General features: G+C 45.3%; 1 protein-coding gene and 1 non-coding gene across 2 annotated transcripts; both read right to left on the bottom strand.

Annotated features, from left to right (window-relative positions):
- Positions 1–1,741: 1,741 nt before the first annotated feature.
- Positions 1,742–20,620, bottom strand: arid4a (AT-rich interactive domain 4A). The gene is made up of 25 exons (XM_033642897.2): positions 20,511–20,620; positions 19,454–19,504; positions 16,941–17,051; positions 15,789–15,854; positions 15,526–15,616; positions 12,328–12,407; positions 12,106–12,203; positions 10,420–10,549; positions 9,444–9,523; positions 9,287–9,357; positions 8,978–9,159; positions 8,817–8,889; positions 8,617–8,711; positions 8,194–8,291; positions 7,863–8,106; positions 7,084–7,298; positions 6,709–6,867; positions 6,527–6,608; positions 6,051–6,264; positions 5,900–5,962; positions 4,297–5,817; positions 3,855–3,959; positions 2,466–2,618; positions 2,040–2,186; positions 1,742–1,950 (listed from the first exon to the last, which is right to left on the bottom strand). Exons 2-25 carry the CDS (start codon positions 19,457–19,459, stop codon positions 1,847–1,849), a joined length of 4,188 nt encoding a protein of 1,395 aa, XP_033498788.2. The 5' UTR covers positions 19,460–19,504; positions 20,511–20,620; the 3' UTR covers positions 1,742–1,846.
- Positions 12,697–12,782, bottom strand: LOC117267667 (small nucleolar RNA SNORD53/SNORD92). Its single transcript, XR_004502596.1, has one exon. It is a non-coding gene; the product is annotated as a small nucleolar RNA SNORD53/SNORD92 (small nucleolar RNA).
- Positions 20,621–21,412: the final 792 nt, after the last annotated feature.

Raw genomic sequence — 21,412 nt, 5'->3', positions numbered from 1 at the left:
AATGACTTTACAACGAGCACCTGAACGCACCGCTCCTGTAGTCGAGCTGGTCTTGGATCAGGATCAAGACTCGTGGAAACATATTTAAAAACTTTATTAGAAACAGAGAGCTGTTTATTGTCACACAGTTCCAACATGGCTTCTCTTTTCAGGAGGAAGTGTGTGTGTGTGTGTGTATTTACAGTCGTCGCTCTCGAACCGCCGCTAACAAAACACCACATAGAAAAAAACAACAGAGGAGGAGTTCATAATACAAACAGTCTTCTCTTAAAAAATATTATAAATCATTCTTTACAGGCGTGTAAAACGTACTTTTCAAATACATGGTGTGTTTTATTCTTTTCTTTACTCCGAGCTTTTATGTACAAACACAGAAATGTTGAGGAAACAGCCGTCTGTCAGACAGAAACCACAGAAGAAGAGTCGGGGAGTGCAGCAGAGGTTCTCCAGGAGCAACATCAGTGCTAATTGTACGGAAGATCAAAGCTGCCAGAAGAAAAATAAACCGATCAAATATGAAGGATACTCGTGGTATGAATCATGACCACGAGTCATAAATATTAACGAGTCAGAATCGAGATATGAGGCCACATTACAGACGTTTTTCTAAAAATTAAATTCAAAATCACTTGAGGTCAGAATACTGACACAAAGTCAAACTTTTAAGTCAAAAGTAAATATCAAAGTCTCAATTTTAATTAACGAAAGGAACATTTTGAGATAATAAATTTACTTTTTTTTTAATTAATGAACTTTCAAGTCAGAATTTTGAGATAAAAAGTCACATTATTTTAATTTTGATTTAGTCAATTGAAAATTAGTAGAAGTTTCATTTTTTCAATTGAAATTTTTTAGATTAAAACGGCATTTTAAGACTTTCTGAGTCAAAGTGAACGAATTGTGATTCAAATCCAGATTTACCCAGTTCAAACAATGAGATCTGATCATAACTTCAATTTCCTCAATCAAAATCATGAGGTATGGAGGTTACATTTACTAAGTTTACACCAAAAATTTTAAGACTTTTTAAATCAAAATCATGCCATTTTTATTATGAGTATTTTTCATTTAATTATTTTATAATCTCTAAATGAGTTTTCTATACTCAGTTTATTTTCCTGGCAGTAATGATCTTCCATACGACCAACACACATTAGAAAACTGAATAAATAAGATTTATTTTAATTATTTTACACAAAAATAACAACAAAAAAAAAAACAAAAAAAAAACCTGTCTCTACAAATATTTAATTTTCTCTCCGGCTGTGACATCAGAAACTTTTTGAACATTTTTTTGTTTGTTTTTACCAAAATAAAAGCTCTGATTCCGTATAAAAAAGACCAAAAACATTCACAGCAGAAGTCAGGAAACTTTTTTTTTTTTTTTAATCTTTTCTTGTTTTCTTAAAAAACGCTGAGTTAACAAGAAAAGAAAAAGAAAAGAAAGATTGCATAATGAGCTTCAGGAATCTGTTTCCTGTTTGAACTTAAAGAAAATTAAACCAGAGAAAATTACCTCTCACTTTATTTTGAAATTAGGAGATGCACTGACGCACTGGAGGAAGGGAAGAAGGGAGGAAGGAGGGAAGAAAGGAACGAAAGTGTTCTGTGGCAGCTGAACAGACGGCTGATTTTTCTGTCTCCTTTCTCTCCTCAAACAGGAAGTCAGTCCACAAGTGAGGGGCGGGGCTAATGTCAGGTGGTAGTCCCCTATCCCCCTCCCCCCTCTGACCTGGAGGGATTTTGTTTTTTTCCCATCATGCCCTCAGAGCTGGCTGAGTGGGCGGAGTCTGTGGTTGGAAGGGCTGTGGCTGATGATGTGGGCGTGTCACTGGTGGGCGTGTCATCACCTGCACTCCACAGCAACGGTGTTCTGAGTCGGGGAGGCCGAGGACGGACTCATACCTGTGTCTGAGGAGCCCGACGACGTGGACGCCGTTGTGTTGGACACTGAGGGGACAAAAAAATAATAATCAACTGACAGGAAACAGTCAAGTATGTGATGGACTGCATTTCCCAGCATGCCCTGTGCCTCCTACCTTCTCTCTCCTTCTTCTTCAGTCTCTTCCTCCGTCTGTCGATGGACGCCACCTCCGACTTCAGGGTCATGTAGTACTTCCTGATCTCCTGCAGCTTCTCCTGCAGGAAGGAGATCCTCTCTGTGCTCGACATGCTGTCCAGCTCATCTGAGGAGGAGGAGGAGGAGGAGGAGGAGGAGGAGGAGGAGGAGGGAGACCAGTTATTATACCAACTAGATTAGTAGTGCTATAAATATAAGAAGTAAAAAAACATTAACATTTCATCTGTTTACTTGGTTCACATCATAATACAAATACACAGAGCCTTCATCAGAGCTGCTGATGATGATGATAGAGATGTTTTTATATTTTGTCCTCCAGGACTTGGAAATTTGGAATGTGCTCCTAACGTTAGTAGGATAAATATTCGAAATACTGTCAGCATACCGATCTGGAAGGTCCACTTGTACGTCCTCTGAGGGGAGAAGTTGTGTTTGTCTTTACTGTGAGACGACGGAGATGAGAGACCTGGACAACGAGACTTGTGAGACTTTTGAGACAGAGACAGACGAGACTGGTCCTCACTGTCACTGCTGTGACCTGGGGGAGGACAGAGGGGGAAGGAAAGGAAGTTATTGAAAATAAAAATTAGTATTAAAACAACAAAATTAACATCACTTGAAATAAAAATCAATCTTTGGTCGTCAACTTGTTTAATCTTTAAGGGTGCTTCACACCTGCCCTGCTTGGTTCAGTTCAGTCGAATTTAAGTTTGTTTGCCCCCTCAGTGCGGTTCGTTTATATTTATGCAACTTTGGAACAACATGAGTCCCTGATTCAGACCAAAGGAGACGACTCTAGGGCTGAAAACACCCTTTAACAACATTCTGGAGATGTCCGATGACCATGTGATGTAAAGGAAAGCTCCAGAACCAAGAATGTTAACAAGACGAGAAGTCACAGTGTCATATCATTGGGTTAACACACATACAGTGAAATCTACTCTGCACTTGCTGAAAGGCTCAATAGCTGGCGTACGATCATAGAAGAGGGGTCTGCAGTCGGCCTCGAGTCTGCAAGTGCTGGGAAGTGCAGACGTTTAGATTCAGCCAGAGTTCTGACAGGCCGAGGGCACCCAAAAGGCACCTGAGTGGACACCATCCTTTCATTTCTGGTGCCATCTGCTGTAACCCTCCAACATTGCAGCCCCAGTTACATTAAACATGTGTCATATCACATAGCTTCTGTGGGGTCAAAGAGTGTGTCCCCGCCTTCTTTGAATAGCCTTGTTCAGAACCAGGAAGTGAGCGGACCTTTACAAGGCCCCCAGGAAGAGCGCCAGGCTTGAAGCCAATATGACAAGTAGTTAAATGTGAAATCACAACTTTGAGGTCACATGATCTCGTGGGACTTTTCCCATAGACTTACATTGTGAAAGAGACATCTGTGAATCAGTGGCAACATTTTTTTTAGCCTTAAAAGCCCAGTGAAATGTCTCGTTTCACTGTGTGGGATTTGCTCCATTCAGTCCGATAACATTTGGAAAGTCAAGTTAGCAGAGCACTAAACAGGAAGTTAGCCTACTCTCTAGTGCGCCTTCTCTATGGGCCTGAAGATGCAGAAGATTCAGGTCATTTTCTAACCAAGACATCAAACTTTCCTCGTCTCATGCGTCACAGAGTAACTTTCATAGAATGAAGGAGGCCGCTCCTCCAACACTGGATCCACCTCTCTTTTAACATCCATGACCTTTACATCGTTTCTCTGAACTTCAGACAATAAATGTTCACGTGAAACACTTGTCACTGCAATAATGTCTCAACTGTGTCAGCTCACCTGCTCCGTTCTTCTCCACCTTCCCAGGTGTGTTTGGTCGTTTCTGGTTGCGTTTCTGTTTCTTGGCCGTCGGGCTCGAGTTACAGTCCATCACCCTCTTCTGACCTGTAGGGTCAAAGGTCACACAGGTCACTCTCTACAACAACTAACCAATTAGGAGTCCTTCCACTGACTCCTGTAAGCTTCAAGCTTTACAGCGGTGCAACTTTATGTTTTAGTTACACTGAACTTCATTTATTTACATGTTCACCACTGTTCACACCTCATACAGGCCTCTGCTCTCAGGAAAGAGAAGGAGGAGGAGGACAAGAAGATGGGGAGAGACAGAGAGAGGAGGAGGAGAAGACAGGGAGAGACAGAGAGAAGGGAGGAGGGAAACAGGAGTAGAGAGGAGGCGTTATCTGTGGCACTGGTCAAACCTCATACAGGTCTTGACTCTTACCTCTGTCCTTCGTATCCTGCAATGACAGAAGGGAGGTGGAGGAAGAGGAGGCGCTGCCATCAAACCCGGGACTGGAGTCTCCCTCCTGCTCCCCCCTTGTTACTCCTCTCTCCTCCTCAGCAGCGCTCCTGGCTGGGTGGAGCTCCTCAGGGCAGGAGGCAGCGCTGGGTGTTGTGACTGGCATGAAGGGCCTGAGCTGTGGCTGGGGGAGGTGGGGGGTGTGTGGGGAGGGGAGGGAGGCGTGGAGGAGGCTGGGCAGCGGGGGCGGAGCTGGTTGTGACTCCCTCATCATCAGGAGGAGGTGCTCTGGGGCGGTGGAAGGCTTCTCCTTCTCATCAGGGTCGTCTAGGTCCACCTCGTGGCAGACCAGTGCGTCAGGGCCAATCTCCAGCTCCTCTGCGGGGGAGGGGCCCGGGGCCTCCGGAGCAGGAGTCGGTGTCCCAGTGTGCACCTCTGACTCCTTCGTGGCTCCACCCATAAGACGCTCCTCTGACACCTTCCTCGGCGTCTCCTCCATCGGGCGGGGCCACTCCTCTGTCTTCATTACTCCCTCACTCCTTCTCTCTGACTCCCCCCTGCGGAGGGGGGAGGAGAGGTTCATCTTGGGTGGGGCAGGGGAAGTTTTCGGGGAGGCGGCCTCCTCCTGCCTCCTGTCGGGGCGGAGCTTCTTGTCTGCTGCTCGTTGCTCTGCTGCTTTACGTTTAAGCGTGGAGCTGCTCCTCTCTTCAGATAACCGCCCCTCCTCCTCCTCCTGCTCCTCCTCTGTGGCGGAGTCTGTGTCAGAGTCAGCGGCGGGAGACTCAGGGGGGAGGTGCTGAGTGGGGAGGAAGTGAAGAACCACCATGGGCTCATCCTGTCTCTTTAGGACGCCGCGAGGAGGAGACGCCACATGGGAGGGGCTGGCAGTGGGGGCTGGGGTGCAGAGGGGTATTCTGGGAGGAGTTTCAGATCCCGCCTCCCTGAGGAGGGCCCTACGCCCTTTGGACCTGGGGGAGGACAGAGGAGTGGACCTGCTGTCCTCTTCTTCTGCAGGGACAGGCTGAGGGGAGGACAGCTGCTCCTCAGGAGGCAAGTTGTTGTCAGGCAGAGGAGACGCCCTGCTGGGGGACGTTTTGTCCGTCTCTTGGACAGACAGCGTCTTCATGACTCGCTCCGGAGACGTTTTTTCCTCCTTATCCAGTTGAACGAGCAACATGGCAGCTTCTACTGCTGGCTCCTCCCTCTGCTCCGCCTCCTCCTTTTCTGATTGGCTCAGGAGTTTGTCCGTTTTCGGAGGTGTGCTGGGACTCGCCGGTGCCGCGGCAACAGGCAGCTGACTTGCTATTGCCGCGGCAACAGCACTGTCATTTTCACTGGCAGTCGTTGTGACACTGGCGACCTCATTCGTGTCCTCCTTCACCTCCTCCTCCTTCTCCTTCTCCTTCTGGCAGGGTGGAGCTTCAGTCCTCCCTCGCCAGGGCGACGGCTTCTTGTCAGGTGGGTCTTCTGTTTCGCTGTCCTCTGATGAGTTCCCAGAATCCTCTGCAGGAAGACAGAGGAGTGAATTGGTTAGTTAGTTCTCTTAAACACCGGATCAGTGACAGGAAACAGGAAGTGTTCTCACCATTGGATGCTCTGTCAGAGTCGTACATTCCCGACGTTCTCCTGGTTCTCCTGCGAGGAGTGTCTGCGGGGAGGAGGACACATCATCAGCATCATCACACCAGTATTAAACAACAGATTGTCCTGGTCTGAGCATGCTCAGTGTCTCTTACTGTCTCCGTTGGCCATGCTGGACGGCGTCTCAGTTCTCTTGCCGTTGGAACGTCCCTCTGTGCTGGGTGTTTTGGAGACGCTGCGTCCCGCTGAGCCTGTGGGCGTTGTCCTGATTTGAGGACGACCTCGCTTCCCTCCTGGAGGCTTCCCCACCGGCAGCGATGGCGGCTTCTCTTCCTCTTTGTCTCTGTCCCGCTCCACCTCGTCCTTGTTCTGTTGGGGACACAGAGGACATGAACCTCTGAAGATAACAACAACAACAACAACAGCGGCCATCTTGTTTTTCTCTGCAGGGTGCACACTAATTAAACTAATGTCTGCTGAAAGTGATCAAACTAAATCACTGTCCAAATGTTTACAGATATTTTTGAAAAGGTTATTTCACAAAATATCTCAGTCTGTTATTAATTTACACACACATATTTGATTGCTATGTATTCAGCACCAGCAGGTCACATGACCTCACCAAACTCACCTTCACCTTCTTCCTCTGTCTCTTCTTTGTCCCTTTCTCTGCTGGCCAGATGATCCGGTCAGCCTTCACCCACTCATCGTATCTGTGGATCGGACACACCTGCGTCAGAACAGACTCTGCCCCAACACTGCACCTTTAACTGATCAGCTGACAACAGACTCCGCCTCCGACACTGCACTCACCTGACGTTCCAGCCGTAGTAGTGAACCAGGTAAAACTGCTCTCCGTTGTCCACGTCCGTCTTCTTGATGTGAGCCTCGTAGATCTTCTGAGTCTTCCCTCTGCCGTACTTCACCCGGACCTTCGTCCCCGTCACAGAATCCCCATCCTCCTCATCCTCACTGGTCACACACACACACACACACACACACACACACGGTTTAAAGCACTCTTAGATTGTAATCTATTACTTTATACGTAAAGTAATATTTGTAGCCGACAGTATATATTGCGGCACCTGTACTTTTACTTCAGTAAAGTATCTGAGTACTTCCACTACTGACAGTTTTCATGTTTTAGTTGAATTACAGAAATCTGAATGTTTATTTCAGTCTCACCCGTCTCCTCTCCTCCTCTCCCCCTCTTCATCCTCTTCGTCGTCCTCATCCTCCTCCTCTTCCTCAGAGCCTTTCTCAGAGTCTTCCATTCTTCTGTTGCTGCGTCTCCTCACTTCCCTCTGCTCCTCAACGCTGTCTCCTCCTCCTCTCTTCTCTGGTCTTGAGGGCGACTCTCTGTCTGGCTTCACCTGATTCCCAACACACCTCCTCCTCCCCTACAACACATGCACACGCACACAGAGTCAGTCCATGTCAGAAGACAAACGGAAAACAACAAAAAAGAAATACTTCCACTGGACTCACAGACCACAAACTAGAAATATAACAACTTTAAACGAATACTCAAACTCACAAACTCTTCTTTTTAAATCAAAGTTATTACAGCTGTGATAACAAATCAATCACCTGTTCAAGGGACAAAAATCCATGAGGAGGAGCAACAGGTAAGAAGGACGCTCCTCATTATAGTAATAAGAAGAATAAGAATAAGAACAAGAAGGAAAAAAGCAGCAGAAGAAGCAGGAGGAGAAGCAGAAGGAGGAGAAGCAGAAGAAGCAGAAGAAGAAGAAGAACTAGCAGAAGAAGAAGCAGAAGAAGAGGCAGAGGAAGAAGCAGACAAAGAAAAAGAAGAAGACAAGGAAGAAGAAGCAGACGAAGAAGAAGAAGAAGCAGATGAAGAAGAAGAAGAAGAAGCAGATGAAGAAGAAGAAGAAGAAGACCACCTAACAATTATAAAATTCACATTAAGTGGGTTAAAGTCTGATGTCTTGGTGTCTCACCCTCGGGGACAACTGTCTCTCCTTCACCTCCTCCTCTTCCTCTTCGCTCTCACTCTCTGACTCTGCCTCCTCCACCTTGTCATCCTCAGCCTCTGCCTTCATCGGTGGTGTGGAGGGCTCTTTAATCTCTGCTGCCGGTGGCTTGTGATTTGCCGCTGTGGTGGGAGGGCGGGGGTTGTTGTGATGGATGGTCCTGAAGGTGATGGAGGCGGAGCGGCAGTACTCCTCAAACCCATACAGGTACCTGACGACACAAGTGACACTGTTAGCAAACAGCTGGGGGGGCTGATGGGGAAACCAGGTGGAGGTGTGCTTAGGTGAGTTCTCTTACTTCTTGTAGGCCGTCTTGACGTTGTAGGAAGCAGCAGAGTTGAGGACGGGGATTCCCAGATCCATGTAGACCTGCTTCCACACGGTCCCAGACTCAATCTACAACACAACAACACAGTGACAGAGACAGGAAGGGAGACGGACAGGGAGACAGAAAACTGATCATCAGGCAGCTGAACGTCAGGCAACTGAGCGTCAGACAACTGAACGTCAGGCAACTGAACATCAGGCGGCTTATCGTCAGGCAGCTGAGCATCAAGCGGCTGATGGTCAGGCGGCTGATGGTCAGGCAACTGAACGTCAGGCAACTGAACGTCAGGCAACTGAGCGTCAGACGGCTGAAGTCAGGCAGCTGATCGTCAACTAGCTACTTGCCTGGCAGCTGATCATTAGACAGGGAGACAAGGAGGGAGACAGTGCTCACCTTGTGACAGCCTCCATGGTGATAGACAAGTCTGAAGAGCTTGAAGAGGTTCAGGTCTTTATAACCCAACACTGGAGGCTTGTTGATGGGAGTCCCTGATGGACAGACAGACATTAAAAGATTTAAACTGGATTTTGACACAGGAGCCTTTGAACAGATGCTGCCACATTCCAGCAGTTGAACCATTCCTGAGGTCTCACCTCTGTCCTCCATGAACTTGTAGAGCTGCTGCAGGAAGTGGTCTCTCTCCTCTGGATCTGGCTCCTCCTCTGGCTGGACAGACACACAGACAGACAGGTAAACACCTGATCCCCATCTACAGATAGACAAGTCAACATCTACAGCCATGTGTAACACTCACCTCCTCCTTTATGTGTTTCTTCTTTTTCTTCTCGTCTTCATCCTCCTCGTCCTCATCACTCTCCTTCTCATCTTCATCGTCCTCATCATCGCTGGAGGAAGAGTCCAGGATCTGACTCATGTCCATCTTCCAGACATCTGGGACCTCCCCGGTCTTCAGGAACTCCTCGGCTGCTTCAAACCCTGGGGGAAGACGAAGGGGAGGAAGCAGAGAGGAGTGAGAAAACATAGAAGCAGAAAAATGAAAATGCACAAAAGAGTCAGCGTTGAGTCTCTGCCCTGGTGCATGGTGGGAGCTGTAGTGACTCACCTCTCCTGCAGGAGTACTCAGAGATGCTGATGGAGCTGACGGTGTGGACATGTCTCCTTGCCACCGTGTAGCTGCAAGACAACAGGAAACAGGACGAAGGTGAGACACAGCCGATCAGCTTCTGAGCAAAGATCAGTAATAAGAAAAGAAAACTCACAACTTGCAGTCGCTGAAGGCTCTGACCAGACACTGATCCTTCTTCACCACCAGCTCATCGTGACAGCTGGGAGACACCACCTGCAGGACACACACACCTGAGTGAGTCCTCGTGTCTAAGGTGACACAGTAGAGACCCTTTAGAAAGAGTGGATAGATCACTACACACCAGTTTCACTTCACCATGTTCTGGGTTTCCCACACATTCATGGTGGTTTTTGGTGGGCTGTGATTAAAACAAAATCGGCCGCTACATATTGATTTTTTTAATTTTTGGACCTGGATCGTTCATTATGATCGCTGCTAGAAAAAAAAATACACCTTTCGCTTATTCATTGCAACACTTGGGGACTGCAGATCCTGTTCTTGGTATAGACGTGGGCACAGTGAAAGTGAAACTTAACTGTTAAAGCGCTTGGTTTACAAGCTTGCCTCTGTAGCAGCAGCTCCTCTCACTGATCCACCCCACATCCTAAAACTCCACAAATTGCTGCTGAGGAAAAAAAGAACCCAGTTTCACCTGTGCTGCGTTCACGGACCCACAAAAACATGAGCACAGCCAGAGTTTCAAAACTAAATTAATGAATAAATAAATGGAAAAAGGAATGTTGGCTGAACAGTTTGTCCCCTCCAGAACACATTTCAAGCTGAGGACTTTCTTACTATTAAAGTCACGTACTTTTTAGATTTTGGTCTTTTGTATCTGACGTTATATCTTTTAACTGGATGAATCGTCATCTGAGTTTACGTGAGCAGCAGAGATTTTACTTTGAGACGTTACAAAGCAACGCCTGAAAAAACTAAAGAGTTATCAGAAACCTACTTCCCATGTCTGAGCTTTTTTAGGACCTTAGAAAGATTGATTTAAGAAATTTCAATACCAAGTAAGGCCTTAATGCCTCTTAAGACTTCTTCTCAAGAAGGATCCATGGAAACCCTTTGTGTGTGTGTGTGTGTGTGTGTGTGCTTGTGTTTACCAGAGCCAGGTACCAGCTGCTGGGCTCCTCATTCTCAATACTGCAGACCTTTCCCAGCAGCTCATCGTTCAGCCTCCTCCTGTCGTCCTCCTCATCCTCACTGGACGAAGACTCATTCTCCTCATCAGCCCTGAGACGGACAGACAGATTCAGACAGAGAGTCATTATTCCGGTTTACAGTAAACAGGAAGTGACTTAAATTTGGTTCCAGGTATAAATCTGCTGACTGTATCTTATGTTCTTTCAGATGTCTTAATAAATCTAAATAGACTAAAATTAGAAATTATAGTTATATAAATATAAATATCTTGAGATCTGTGATCTTTACCTCCTAACTTTTTCTTTCATTACTCTTTGATGGTTTCTATTTTTACCTCCACTCTTTTGAACATCTTACCTAGGGGTGTAACAATACACACATTTGTGTTAAACCACTCAGTAAGATGCTTTAGGTTCAGTACGCATTACAAACGGAATGATACCTTGAACTTTCCTTTTATATTTGAAAATAAAATATACAGCTTAAACTGTGTTTAATGTAATGTTGTCAGGGCGCCCTCCATAGCTCTGAGGCTCTCTGAGGCCTTTGCAGCAGCCCGGGTTCGATTCCAACCTGCGGCCCTTGCTGTGTGTCACTCCACCTCTCCTTTCCTAATATAATGTTCACAGTACCACTGCGCTCAACAAGGTAGCCCACACAGCCTAACAGGCAAGGTGCTGTCTACCCCTCCAGCCCCCAAACCAAAAACATTCTGTTCCAGTGAGACAAGCTGGAAGGCAGCTATGCTAAGCTAGCTCATAGCAAGATGGTTAGTAACACCATTGTCAGAGCAAGCCGACAGGTCTGGTGTTTGGAGCCACGTTGGTTTTGCTGTGAATTATGAGGGAGATGGCGAGAGAGTGGTGGATAAAGAAACTACGTGTCACATCTGCTACACGTTAATAGGTTACATCAGTGGGAATATTTTAAACATGTCAATTCATTTACGCCGACATCACCCCAGTGTGTCAGTTGGTGAAACCAGACAAAAACAAGGAGCAACACAAGCTACATGCTAACGTTATCTCCACAGCATTTAGGCAGACATTCCCAACTGATTCAGAGAGGGAAAAAGAAAGCACAGTGGGGGCTGGTATCATTACATTTATAGCTGCAAATATACACCACGATTATAGACCTGACTCTGTAGTGGAAAACTCAGGCTTTACTAATGTAACTGAGCCCGTGTCAGCAAGATCATACTTCTTACTTTGTACAAAACAAAAGCCCAAACTAAGATTTTAGTGTTTACACATTTAATTTCTTTTAAATTTTAAATTTTTCTTTCATTTCAGACACACAATTATTTCGTTTGTTTGTCGATAAAAATCATCACCGCGACACCACTGTGTTGTATTGAGCTGAACTGTTAATTTTGTGAACCACTGCACCCCTACCTCTTACTATAATTCTTCTTCCTCTAATCATTTTTATTTATCATAGGATTATTTATTTGTACTAATTTCTTTGTGCTGCTGAAGCGACTAAATTTGCCCTCAATAATGTTATATCTTATAAGACACTTCCATCTTTACAGAGTGTCGTATGTATGCATGTAGTGTATTTATAATTAAAGAAGCATACAGGCTCTTTGTACATCTGCTTTAATCCGTGTTGTTGATAAAGTTTAAATAAAGCCAACTCACACAGCCTGAGATGAACGGCGCCCCCCACGGTTTGACTTCTTGCCGATGACCGGAGTGCCGAAATGCTCCGGGTTGGTCAGCGGCAGCTGGTCCAACGTCTGACAGAGAAAACAATCAGATATTAAAAGATGTTCTCATATTAGACTGAGATGATTTCAGAAACAGTGGTGGAAGAAGACCGGAGTGATAAGTAGTCCCTCTGCCTGTCTGTGAGAGACTTACCTCGCTCTCTGCAAAATGTCTCTCTCCCTTCAGACACAGAGATGTACGACGAAGAGTCTTCTCATCTCCATCGTCAAACACTGAAACGCACAGACACACACTCTTCAGTTATCTGAACTTTGACCTTCGAAATCTAAAATTTCTCCAATCAGAGAGGGGGTGGGACTCATCTGTCATTTAGGACACACAGTTTCCTGTTTTGTAACTGCAGGAGAAACAACAGAAACAGCAGGAGAAGAAGACGAAAGATGCTGATTGGCTACAGTTGGTGATCCACAGAGACAAACTTAATGACAGTAAAGTGCTGCTGTTAGCATGCGAACCGTGTTAGCCCCTACTGTTCATGTCTGCAGGTAACCTGACAGGGGATTGGTCAGACAGCCAAGAGAAGTTGTGACATCACTTGACATCATCAGCTCATTGAGCGAAACCTTTTCTCAGCATCATCATTCCTCCCCATCAGCCAATCACAGCCTATCATCTCGGCATCACAGTGACCTCACACATGTGCAGTGTGAGACTGAAAGTAGGAAGAATGACGGCTTATTATTATTGAATAATTTCTGTTACTGAGCACGTTCTATGAATCTGATCCGAGAACAGCTTTTAATAGATGGACCGGTCACTGATCACTGATCCAGGAGACGGCTGTGTTTCCATGGAGACAAACTCTGAAGCTCCACAAACAGAAGCTCCTCCCACTCCTTCTCTCAATCACCTGAGTCATTAAAACAGACTCATGAAAGTGTATGATGTGTCATCAGCCTCCTGCAGTCATGTGACCTCTGACCGTGCGGATGAGTCACTTCAGAGATCAAACACACAACATGTCAGTACAGTTTCTGAACTGTATCAGTGAGTTGATCCTGCAGCGGTGAGTGTTCTCATCAGGAGCACGTACAGTCTGAACACTGTGTGCACCATTCTGCTACGGTTTCGTGGTTGACTGCCATCTTAAAACAGTGTGCAACGGTGCACAACGGGCTCTGAGGTTTGTTTTCTCTTGTCTGGTGGGAGTATCAGAGGTGTTACCCAATCAGCATTGAGGTTTACATAAAAAAAAAAAACTCTGGTAGATCTTTACTTATTGTACTATAGTACATGATTTCTTTGTTTCACACTTGCTTTGGCATTGTAAACATATGTTTTCCATGATGCCAATAAAGCCTTTTGAATTAAAATAAACAACACCATGCTAAGGGCAGTGCACCTGAGTAACACAACGCACATTTGTTTCTGTTTAAATAAAGGTTTTCTGTCAGGGCGAACGTAGCCCAGACTTCCATGGTGGAGAAGAGTTTTGGCAGCGGCTGGGAATTCCTCAACATCTTTTTACACCCTTTTACACTGCCTGTTCAAGGAGGAAATATCTGGCTGTTATGCTGCCTCGCCATACTGTACATAAGGTGTGATCACAGAATGGGGGGACAGAGTGGTCTCGCCTTTAATCCACCACAGAGGTAGTAACAGCGCTGAAACCATGTCTGTATGAACGGGACAGCCAGCAGGATGGGTGTGACATTTTGATGACATGTTATGCATGCCACCCACCATGGGAGAATTCAAAAGCAGCTGATAGCAGTTAGCAGCTAACTCAAAGGAGAAGAAAAGTGGCAGAAAATGTCTGCAAATTGGGAAAAGAGATTCAGAAGCTCCTCACACTAGATCAGCCGCTATATAACAGGGACAGTAAAGGATTGTTACTGCCATGTTCTGTCACTGTTATTGTTTAGAAAGCGCAGCTGATGTGTATGTGATGTGTATGTTATGTCACACTAGAGGCCAACGCCATTGTGCTACATGTCATGCCTGTTACGTCTCTTTTGAATCCGCTCTGACAGAATTCTGTCAAAGATCACACACTGGAGCTGAATGATGCCACCATTGTTTGGTTATATGTAAAAGTGCAAAGGAGGCATAAAGATGGGACATCTGTGTAAAAATGGCTTTAAAGTCTTCATGTGTTTATTATCCATCTACCTGAGACTGTTAATCTGTTTATTATTGATACTTGTGTCTGTCTTCTTGTGGTGTTGAACACTACAGCATCATTCCGTGGAGTTGTCAGGTGATGAATGTTCAGACTGTAAAACTCTCTGAGTCGAATTTGTGATTTCGGGTTGTAGAAATAAAACTGACCCAACTGTGACTCACGTTGAGGCTTTAAACTGTAATGTGTGAGCTTTATGTAAAAATCTTTGACACTGGGAACCAGTCAAGAATACACAGACTGTATGTAATGTGGAAGCAAAGTTCACAACCACAAGTTTCACTTACACCCCTTTTCCACCAGCATGAAACCACTTCCCTTCCAGTTCCCGCATTTCAATTTGAACTGTTCAGAGCATTCGGCCAGAAATAAATTGGTTCAAACCTGAAGACTTGGTTCTGAACCAAAAAATAGCAGGAGAAGGCAACAACGGAAAAGTCAAGTGAGAAATAGTCGGAACAAAAAGAGCGCGCAGTGGTCTCAGAAAAGTCTGATCCATGTTTGGTTTAGTGGTGAAAACTGATATCTACTTTGACTATTTATGTCTATTAAGCAACACCCTCCACTGAAGACACATCATTGATTACAATGGTGCTGTGCGTAACTGTTGGAAACGCAAGCTGCTTCACTGGATAGAAGGTTCCAAGAATCCTGAACAGAACAGGTTCAAGAACCAGAGCTAATTCGGTGGAGAAGGGGTTACTGAAACTTTTAGCAACATGTGCTGAGGCTAGCACAACAAGCTGATTGGTTGTGAGTCAGTCGCACTATGGAGAACTCAAATGAAACAGCGGAGCTGAAGACCTGCCTGCAGGTTCCCGCTCAGCTTCAACAACAACACAGAAAGTTGTGTGTAAGATGAGGAGGGTGTGTCTACGTTGTGAATGGAAATACATCCAACATGTTATCACACTTTCAACATCATATCCCAGATGTGCTGATCAGCAGGACGAGGAAAAAACAACCCGTATTTTCTACAACCTGTTTGACATGTTCCTTGTTTTTATCATGAAAACAGTTTACAGAAATGTTTCCTCAGTCTTCACCAGGAGGACTGTGTCTGTCTTTCCTCTCCTGTCTGCTCTTAATACATGAAAAGTAACAGGTCCATATGGCTTTGTGTGTTTCTGCTGAATTGATCTGTGACTCCTGTGGACCGTTACACCTGTAGTGTGTGGACCAATCAGCAGGCAGCAGCAGACACTCACCCACAGTGTAGAGGCTGGCGTCTGTCAGCTTACTGATGACAGCCTCGCTGGATATACCCTCGTTTGTCTTCACCTCCACAGTGGAGCCCACCTGAAGGACACACAGAGACACAAACATCTTTCATTAATACATATTTACGTCTCACGACAAGGATTTAGTTTTCCCCATTTCCAAGGTGATGATGACTCACTCTGCAGCGAGCTGAAGGCTCAACATCAGACACACACACACACACTCATCATCATCATCATCATCATCTTACCCTCAGTGGTCCTTTGATTTGGTCATCCTGCACCACCTGGGACGTACTCTCACCTTTCAGATTGACCTGGAGACACAGACAGATGAAGACATGTGAATCATGTATTCTCAGAGACAGCAGACGGAGACATATGTGGACATGCTGCTGCTTCTCAAATACTTCTTTAAATACTAGACAAACTGAACAGATGTCCACTGTTTCTGCTGCTTCACTTTATCACTGCTCTTCTGAATCACATGACGCGTGCACAGACCTCACAGAGAGACCGAAGACAACCAAACAGATACTTCACCACGCTCAGACTGACACAGTAAAAACTAACCTGACTCATCATCATCCAACAAATCACACACTCTTCTGGTGGATAACACTGCAATGTGTTTTTCTGCTGTTCACCTGGTGATAGTCTACCAAAGATTAAACAGCAGCTGTTGTTAGAGATGCACTGATTTATGGGATGAACATCGGTATCACTGATATTCACCTTGTTGACTGCCATCAGCCTATCAGCAAACAAGATGATGTTCACTGAGGTTTTTCTGTTGTGTTGCAGGCTATGAAGCAGGACTCCAAACTAACAGCGTCCAATTGTCGGTAGAAAACATGCTTGGGACGAACAGAGACCTTCACTTAGACATCTCCAGGACAAAAGGACACAGTGAACTAACTATCAACTCATCAGAGGACGCACCCTGTTGTTTCCCTGATAATGCTAGTCAGAGTTAGCAGCTGGAGCTAACAGCTTACGAAGAATGCACTTATTCACATTATGATGCGTTCAAGCTCTCTTCGGTAAAACTGTGTTGGTAAAAGGTAAATTATGACCTTGTCGTGATGTGTTAAGTATAATCTTTAATATGTAGTTTTTGGTGAGAAACAAAGTTGTTGATGTTTTCACAGCAATATAAAATAGATATTAGAGGGGTGAGGTATGATATGTTATATAATGTAAAATGGCTTTTGAAGCTGTTAAAAAGTTTCCCTCATTATCCTGAATGTAAATGTTGGATCACTATAATCAAGAAGACATTTCCCACTTCCTTTTCCTGGTTTTAAAAGCTGCATTACAATACATGATGTCATTTTATGAACATGCCAGACTGCTCTATTATTTGGTCACCAGCTGGACTTCCTGTCAGCTGTGAGTCTTACCTTCACCTTCACCATGCGTTTAACAGTCTTGATCTTGGCCTCACAGAACGCTCCTCTGTATTTGGCACTGACATCCGTCCCCACTGTCAGGTAGGCAGGCTCGTCTGCTGCCTGAAACACACACACATATTGGAAACATCAAGACACACACACACTCCCAGCATGCAATACAGCACACAGCAGAGGAGCTGCAGCTGATGATGTGGCTTTGGCTAAAACCTGACATTTAATGATACGACTCCATTTTAGCCCTTTGTAGCATAGTTAGCTGCTAACATTAGTCTCGATTAAAGGAACACTAAATGACTATTTATCAGTTATATCAATAACTTGCTGCATATTACACTGTGTTTTCCTCTCATGCCTCCAGTGAACGGAGAATCCCAAAAAGGTGAATTGAAGTAAATGGCGTCCACGTTTAACAACGGCAAAACTTTATCAAAACATCTGTTAACAAACTCTCACACAACTCGTGCAGCATACTCCATGTGTCATTTATACAGCTGTATGCTCAGCACTAATTAAAGTAGGGAATGTCAGTTTTGGTTCATTTTGCTTTTGATAGTCTAACACCCATTAACTGGTAACTAACAGGTTAATTTAAATGAAAAAAAGCAGAACAATGTGAAATATAAGAGGCCCTTCCTTTTAGTCTGTCGCTCCACAGACTCATCGAGCTTTAGCGCCACATTTCAAAACACAATCTGTTTAGAGGTGGTGAAATTCTGATGTTTTGTGTTGTAGATGTTTTGCCTTTTATTCTATTTCCTGTTGGCTCTGCTGACAGACAGCCAACCACATTAGCCCACTAAAACATAGTGTCCAATGCCTACCCCACTGTCTCCACCTGTACTCCACTCTGCACTGTATACTGGCCTGGTGGGAGCTAGCAAGCAGTAGCACTCATTCAGTGATTACTGTTGGTAACACTGGTGGGAACCAGTGAGTAAACAGTTCATTTTGATCCAAAACCTCTTTAGCATTGTTAACCATGTTAGCACCACTAGCCGCACTGAAGCTGCTAATGGTGCTAACTGTGATAACTTAGTTAACAATTATCCTGGGGGGAGACCAGAGGGTGGGCACAATGTTTCTGCAACAGCACCATCCTGACCTGCGGTAACTGCCAAATGAGCAGCACCACTAGCTGGCTCACCACATGGTGCACGATTCAGAGCACTGGCAACTGGCTAACCAGTGTAACATGTATAACTTATTAGCTTGGCTGTGGTACAGCATAGTGTTGGCACTACTACTGAACTGAAGAGTGGTAAAATTAACCTTTAGACCGACGTGTAACCAGTCAAAAATATTCTCTGCAGTTAACGATTAACAGTTACCCACTGACATCTGTAATTCAAAACATGTGCATTTTCACTACAACATTATTATTTAAAACACATCAGTACAAACAGTCTCAGGCACAGCTGAGTAGCCTGTCTGGGCTTGTGTCTGCGTTGGAACTCCGCTCATGTGGAGCTTCTACGCATGCACGCGCTCAGGCAGGCTACTTGAAGGCAGAAGCGTTTTATATTGATATATCTAAGTGAACAGTCATGGGTTTGTGATGTACTGAGCATACAACTTGGACAAATGAGACTTGGATTATACTGCGCAAGTGAGAGAAAAAATAAGTTGTCTTCATAAACTCAGTGTAACACAACATGAGTAACTGATGTACAAATGATCATTTTGCTGGTGAAGTATTCCTTTAAATACACTAAACTTAGTCTGGGAGTTAAACTGTTTGTGGCAGACTGAAGGTCTGGACCTAGCTCCAGTTTCTTCCGCAATTTAATCCATTTTACATTTAAGACTTCTGTGTTAATATATGGATGTCATTCACAGAAAAAGCTGTTAGTTCTCCTGGTTCCTCTGCTGTACTGAGAAGGACAGGTTTAACAAGTCTCACAGAGTCCATGTCCAGACCAGGACCCAAAATAAGATGGCAACCAGATAAGTGACAGGTTTACAACTGCCATCTTTGTTTGGGAGCTGATGTGGAGACTTATGTTTAGAAATGATCCATATATGTGTATTAACAGTAGGGCGGGTGATACTGAGGGTTAGGGCTGCAGTTAACTGTTGTGTTACTTAACAAATCATCTACAGATTAATTTAAGTCACTTTGTCCATAAAACATCAGAATATAGTAAAAATATACAAACCTAAGGTGGAGTATTTAAACAGCTTGTTATATTACTGTTACTAGATATTCTGTTCCCTGTGACATGAGACCAAGACCAGGATCCTTACACTGAAAATGTTTAAAACATGTTCATGTCAGGCCTGCAGACGGTAACAGATGTGTTGTTCCTCCATTGACTTTGATTGAAACAGGAGGTTATTACTGTGTGTGTGTGTGTGACCATCAGTGTAAAAGCTGGATATAAACTGTGCTGAGATGACTGGTCAGACACCAGTACAAGACCATGATCTGAGCCCAGTTTAAAGGTCCCAGCAGACATGGAGCTGAGAGTGGGAACAGCTTGTGTCGCAGGTCAAACACTCACCTTCATCTTTCCGGCTATTTGAGGGAGTCCAGCTCGGAAGATTGTGGTTCACTGAAAGACACAGACAAGGCGGGACTCGTGATTAAAGTTGGCGACACATGAGGGGACAGACAGGGACAGGGTGTCATGCTGTCCTGAGGTTGTTAAAATAATGCTAAGCTAACCAACTAGCCTCTCACTTGTGTTAGCTCAGGCATTCTTCCCTGGCTCGGTGTGGCCCCCTCCCTCCTCCTCCTCCCTGCCTGGATCAGATCTAATATGTGGCACAAACAGCTCACACTAACTTAGCTAGCGACGTATGCTTGTACTGAACAAGGAGCCGCCGGTTTCAGCAGGTTGGAGGTTAAATATCGGCGGGTCCGTGAGGGGACACGGTGAGACGAACAGCGCGGCGGCCGGAGAGGAGCGTTCCTTCCCGCTCCGCTCCGCGTCGCCATCACAGCTCGCCATGTCAGCTCGGCTAGCTCGGCTAACTTTACCTCCCCCCCAAAAAACCGCCTGCTAGCGACCAGCTGCTGGGGACAGACACCCGGTTCATATATAACCGAGTCACAACACGAGCAAAGTCCACACAACGGCTGTTTGAGCGGAGAACCGAGCGGCGGGTTCACTCTCCGGGGCTAAATTTAGCTAGTTGGCTAACTAGCGACTCAACTAGCTGGTCTGTGGATCATATGGCGATTTAAACCGTCTGATAACACCACAGCGGGCTCGGCTAACGGCAACATTAGCCACCGTTTCCGGGCTAAACTAAGTTTGTGTCGAGCCGAGCCGGACCGTGTGACATTCGACGGAACAAAAACTGTTGTGGATTTATTTATTTAATATGTGGCCGCTCCACAAAGGCGCAGAAGCTTCACATTTCTTCACTGCAAAAACAAGCCGACCGCCGCTGCCATTCAATTCACAGTCAGCTCGTTACAACAGCGTCTAACTGGAACCCTCCCGGTCTCTCCGGTGACATCCACACGGCCCTCTGTCTCCGGTCCGCCGGTGATTGTACCTGTTATAAGTTTAAGCTCGGTTCAGGGCAGAATAGGAAGAATTTTATACTTACATTCACGGACGCGGCTGCTTCCCCTCTCGCTCGGGTTGCAAAGCGATACACGAACAACAAGCTGTTGAGCCCCGAGCTCTGTTTCCCGACACGCGATTGGTTGCGCTGACAGCGGTGGTTGCAGCGGGGAAATCTGATTGGTCGACCCATTCCTCAATTTTAATAGGACATATCTCTTCTGGCGCCGCCATTGGTCGATACGAACGCGGCGCCACGAGGGAAATGACGGCATCTGTTGGATAATTGTCCAATCAGAGGCGAGTACAAAAGAAAAACCCACCACCGGAGATCGCTATTGGCTTGTCGCGTTCTGTTCTCAGAAATGGCGCATTCCTATTGGCTGAGCGGGCTTCCTTGTCTGTACCAACACTGGAGGAAGCCCTGCCCCAATACGTGCTGGAGAGCAGCAGACCAAACTCCATTCAAAAATCCTCGGAGTGAAAATAACCTTGTTTATCGACATAGCTTTGTACGTTAAAGAAAAACACACGCTGCATTTTGGAAACCAACAACATTTCTTATTTATTTACCCGAAAAACATCAGGTAAAATACACAAAATTTAAACAACGACACCGTTTCGCTTGGTTTGCCACCACGTTTCAGTGCAAATGCTACCGCTCTGAAATAACCGGAAAAAGAGGTTAAACAGTGAACAAAAGTTTAATTTATATTTAAACACGCACTGCTTGTTGCATGACAAGTGTGCCGAAATGAACAGGTGCTATTTTAACGTTGTTAAATGTCCTAATTTATGTTCTATCACGTCGTCAACTTCACATTGACCGCTGCAAACATTCAGTGGGCGTTTTTTTAAATGTACTTTGGCGATGCGGTTTCCATATGTGAGACAACGTCACATATCGGGGATCTTGGTGTACCAGTCTTCACAACAAACCGCTCC

This window comes from Epinephelus lanceolatus, chromosome 15 (assembly GCF_041903045.1).
Source record: "Epinephelus lanceolatus isolate andai-2023 chromosome 15, ASM4190304v1, whole genome shotgun sequence".
In the NCBI taxonomy this organism is placed as follows: domain Eukaryota; kingdom Metazoa; phylum Chordata; class Actinopteri; order Perciformes; family Serranidae; genus Epinephelus; species Epinephelus lanceolatus.
This window is presented reverse-complemented; position numbering and strand designations above follow the sequence as displayed.

Bases quoted from the DNA above. Each gene is read 5' to 3' on its own strand.
- arid4a (XM_033642897.2), bottom strand. The intron at 12,408-15,525 runs GTGAGTGTCTGC...TGTGCGTTTCAG, and splicing joins CGCCAGCCTCTACACTGTGG to TGTTTGACGATGGAGATGAG. The intron at 8,107-8,193 runs GTAAGAGAACTC...TTGTGTCGTCAG, and splicing joins GTCAAGACGGCCTACAAGAA to GTACCTGTATGGGTTTGAGG.